The 3,919-nt window shown below is 36.4% G+C and overlaps 2 protein-coding genes across 2 annotated transcripts; both read left to right on the forward strand.

The window, feature by feature from the left end:
- Nucleotides 1–91: 91 nt before the first annotated feature.
- LOC118757114 (probable palmitoyltransferase ZDHHC24) lies at nucleotides 92–1,701 on the forward strand. The gene is made up of 3 exons (XM_036491853.1): nucleotides 92–446; nucleotides 518–616; nucleotides 1,127–1,701. The coding sequence occupies exons 1-3, from the start codon at nucleotides 209–211 to the stop codon at nucleotides 1,699–1,701; spliced, it is 912 nt and encodes a 303-aa protein (XP_036347746.1). The 5' UTR covers nucleotides 92–208.
- A 499-nt stretch (nucleotides 1,702–2,200) lies between these two features.
- On the forward strand, nucleotides 2,201–3,468 carry LOC118757113 (probable palmitoyltransferase ZDHHC24). Its single transcript, XM_036491852.1, has 2 exons — nucleotides 2,201–2,584; nucleotides 2,656–3,468. Exons 1-2 carry the CDS (start codon nucleotides 2,353–2,355, stop codon nucleotides 3,267–3,269), a joined length of 846 nt encoding a protein of 281 aa, XP_036347745.1. The 5' UTR covers nucleotides 2,201–2,352; the 3' UTR covers nucleotides 3,270–3,468.
- The last annotated feature ends 451 nt before the right edge of the window (nucleotides 3,469–3,919 follow it).

Genomic DNA, 3,919 nt, shown 5'->3' on the forward strand with positions numbered 1-3,919 from the left:
TTTTTCACGTGATAACCGAGCGCTGCTCTCTCATAAAAATTTTAGTTAGTTTATGTGAGATAACAACTTTTCCTTTATATCAGTTGCTTAATGTGTTTGGCCAATGTTTAATCGTGGTGCTAACAAAAGATTAATTTTTAAATATAAATAAACAAAGCAAACTCATGTAAAATTCGGCATTATTGTCGAAAGTTCATTTACGGGCACAATGAAATTGCGAATACGAAAACGATTTTTTCCCAGGCGTTTAGGCGATATCTTCTGTTTTTTATTGATAGTAGTCTTTTTGCCACTTGTTGCTTTTTTCGACGTTGTCGTTGTTGTGCCGGCTATCCACACACCGGGCGGGTTTATGCATAGCTTTATATTTACGATCGCAATGTTTATGATTTTCAATATAAATGGAAATATGTTTGCCACCATGATGGTGGATACCAGCCTTGATGGTAAGTTATATTAGTTTGATATATTTTTGTATGAATGTACATATGAAAATAGTTATCCCACCTATTTATAGCCATAAATCTGATAGTCCCAGAAGATGCTTCAGAAAAAGGATGGCATAGCTGTGAACGCTGTAAGAAGTTGACCCCTCCAAGATCTTATCATTGCAAAGGTAAACAACTAGTATTTCTTTAGAAAATATTTCAAGGGTATTTTACTGGCCAGTAATAATTCAGCAGAGTTAAATTTATAAAAAAAAGGCCGTTATATATTCATATATTGAGTAAATATTTGTTAAAAATCCCAATAATAGAATTGCGGTAAAATTAAGGCTAGAGGAAAAAGCTGTCATCAAACCTTAAGTTGGTTTCGTTCTTGCTCAATTTCAATGCGATATCGTTATGCTTCTTTTGCAATATAAAGAGCGGACGGTCTTTCTGCAGTTTTTACTATGGCATTTAGATATCAAAATAATAATAAATCATTCATTAGATACTAGTAAAAAACCAATACAAGATGAAATCTATACAAAGTAATTTGTATGGTCAGTATATCCATTCAAATAAATTTTTCATAAATATTATAGGTATTCACGAAATCAAGCAAGTGGATTGGCACTATTTAAGTTATTTAATATTTTGGTTTATGGAGATTTTAAATAACTTCTTGTTTTTTTTTTCAGTTTGTAAGAAATGCATTTTAAAACGAGACCACCACTGTGTCTTCACCGGCTGCTGTGTTGGGCATTACAACATGCGATACTTTGCTTTGTTTCTTGTCTACATGTTTGTCGGTTCACTGCTCTCATTCTTTTACTTGAGTTATTACCTATTTTGGGTACGCGCCGAGACCTTTCGTCACATACTCAGCTTATTTAAAATGTTGGGTCCGATACTAATGGTAGCCCATGGCGGTAAATGGGATAATCTTCCGCTTCTATATTACAATTTAAATATAGTAGCATTAGTAATATCATCTATATTATTGGTATATCATGGAATACCTATAATCAGAGGTGGTACTTCTTACGAAAGACGCTTTAACTATCCATATGGAAGAGATTTCTACAGCAACTTGCGTACCATTTTTGGGAAAAGAATGTATTTGGTGTGGATTTCGCCATTTATTGGCAGTGAATTGTTGGACGATGGCGCAAATTCGGAAGAAGTGTTGGACAATGCGCCATTGCAGAGGCCATCAAGTCAGAAGCTTAGAAACAGAGTAAATCATCATTCTCGTAAGTCGCGCTTGGATTAAAGCTAGTTTAAATAGTCATTAACCCTAGACTTACTAGAACCATGTTCTGTAGTACGTAGTTTAACCCTGTTGTTTTACAAATAAAAGTAAACTAGATGTCATATGGCGGTCGCTGTGGAGGAATTGTTAGCAGTGTGCGTTACCATTCCGCAGGGCCTGGAATTATTGAAAACAATCACAAAATAGATGTAAAATATCTGTGCAAACGTTATTCGGGGTATATTGCTGAAACTACAAATATCAATACTCAATCAATAGTTACTATTTTCTGAATCACATATAAATACCTCAAAGAGTTTTAGGAATGGTGCTGGAGTGACAGTCCTTTTGATTAGATATAAATCCGAGCCGCTAGGTTACGTAGACCACAGGTAAAGGGGGTTTCGTCCAATTCGGCAACTCATGGGTGGCTGATCTGGCGGTCTTAAAAAAAACCCACCAAATTTTTTAAATAATAGCCTTGGCAGCTCCCTTTTGTTTACAATTGCAATTGGTCAATTGAAAAAGAAGCAGCATGATTTGTTATAAGTTGGCATCAGCGATTGGCCCAATTTGTTTACACCACAAATTATTTAGTTTTATCTTAATTACGAACAGCGGAATAGATACGGCGTGAACTTTTGTAAAGATCTGTTAAGGAAGCGATTTGCTATGCTTTTGCGGCGCAAATTCCTGCCACGTTCATTGCGTGATATCGGCTGCTTTTTGATGATGTTCATCTTCATACCAATAACATTTGTATTTGAGATCACCATAGTGCTACCCGATTTCCACGCCACAAATGGCATCATTTACATACTAACCTGTCTATTAGGACTATTTTTGCTATTCAATTTGCAGGCGAATATGCTGGCATGCATGTTGATAGACACAAGTGCGCGTAGTAAGTTGATGAATGTGTATATAAATTATCATATGTAAAAAAAAAAATATTATGTCAACCGTGTCTTGCAGCAATTGTACTAACACCTCCGTCTAATGATCGTCAACGTCAGTATTGGCGCTATTGCTCGGCTTGCGAAATGTTGGCTCCACCACGTTCTTGGCATTGCAGCATTTGTGATACTTGCATTCTCAAAAGGGATCACCACTGTGGCTTTACAGGTTCATGCATTGGTCATAACAACCACCGATACTTTGTTTTCTTTCTTCTATACCTTGCAATCGGTGCCACTTATGCTACAGTTTACAATAGCCTCTATTTCTGGTGGCTACATGCAGATACTTATGTTAATTGGCTGACTATGATCAAAATCGTATTTCCCATGCTCATGATATGCTTTGATGTGTCATGGCAGAATTTTTATTTGCTTATTTATATGCTCAATATTATTGCGAGTGCTTACTCCATGGTGCTCATCGCATATCATGCGCCGTATATAATGCGTGGAGCAAAGAATTGCGAGAAAAATTCAAAGCGATATGATCTCGGAGTACGACGAAATTTGGAGATGGTATTGGGAAGACGAATGCTATTGGCGTGGTTATCCCCATTTATTAAAAGTGATCTACCGCATGATGGCATACATTGGGAAAATGTTATGGATGACGCAGAAAAGGATCGTTAATTTGAATGCACATTAGCGTGTGCTTTATTTAAATTTGAATCTCTAGTCTAATTTTGAATTTTCATAATTTTTTAAGCATTGATTTAGAGTTAATATAATTACGAAAAAATCGTAGTATTGAAGTCGTATAAGCGGTATGGATTTTAGCGTTTTGAGGGTATGTGTCACAAAAGCTACCTGAATGATAGTAGGCTCCTTTCTCTTGTTTTTAAAAGTATACTTTATGCCACAGTAGGGATGTTCAATCATTATGCTCCTAACTTAAATACAAAATATTCCGCACACTGTCATCATTAATTGTTGCTACCAAAACTTTCTCCAATTAGCGACTTCAGCTTTGATAAATGTACTTCATTCAGCGTAAATCCTGTTTTGATTCTTTCTACCATGGGCTGGAAGTCCATGTTGTTCTCCACAGCATACTGTAAACAAATCAGCGCCTGCGAAGGTGCCTTATTTTCTATACATCCATCTATGTACGCCAGCAGGCATTTCTCAGATGGTGTCCCTGGTATACGATGTTGGTTTTTGTCGATATGGGTAAACACTTCGCTAGCTTTTTCAAAATTGCCACTACGCACTAATAACGCTAGTATGTCTCCAATCATTTTGCCTGTGAATTGTAAGTCTTTTGGACGGCGACCCTCTGG

The sequence above is a fragment of the Rhagoletis pomonella genome, unplaced genomic scaffold (genome assembly GCF_013731165.1).
Source record: "Rhagoletis pomonella isolate Grant_MI unplaced genomic scaffold, Rhpom_1.0 Rhpom_scaffold_14459, whole genome shotgun sequence".
NCBI classification, from domain to species: Eukaryota; Metazoa; Arthropoda; class Insecta; order Diptera; family Tephritidae; genus Rhagoletis; species Rhagoletis pomonella.

Coding starts and splice junctions, on each gene's coding strand:
- LOC118757114 (XM_036491853.1), top strand. CDS start 209: ATGAAATTGCGAATACGAAAACGATTTTTTCCCAGGCGTTTAGGCGAT. Junction 447..517: donor GGTGGATACCAGCCTTGATG/GTAAGTTATATT, acceptor ACCTATTTATAG/CCATAAATCTGATAGTCCCA. Junction 617..1,126: donor AAGATCTTATCATTGCAAAG/GTAAACAACTAG, acceptor TTTTTTTTTCAG/TTTGTAAGAAATGCATTTTA.
- LOC118757113 (XM_036491852.1), top strand. CDS start 2,353: ATGCTTTTGCGGCGCAAATTCCTGCCACGTTCATTGCGTGATATCGGC. Junction 2,585..2,655: donor GATAGACACAAGTGCGCGTA/GTAAGTTGATGA, acceptor CGTGTCTTGCAG/CAATTGTACTAACACCTCCG.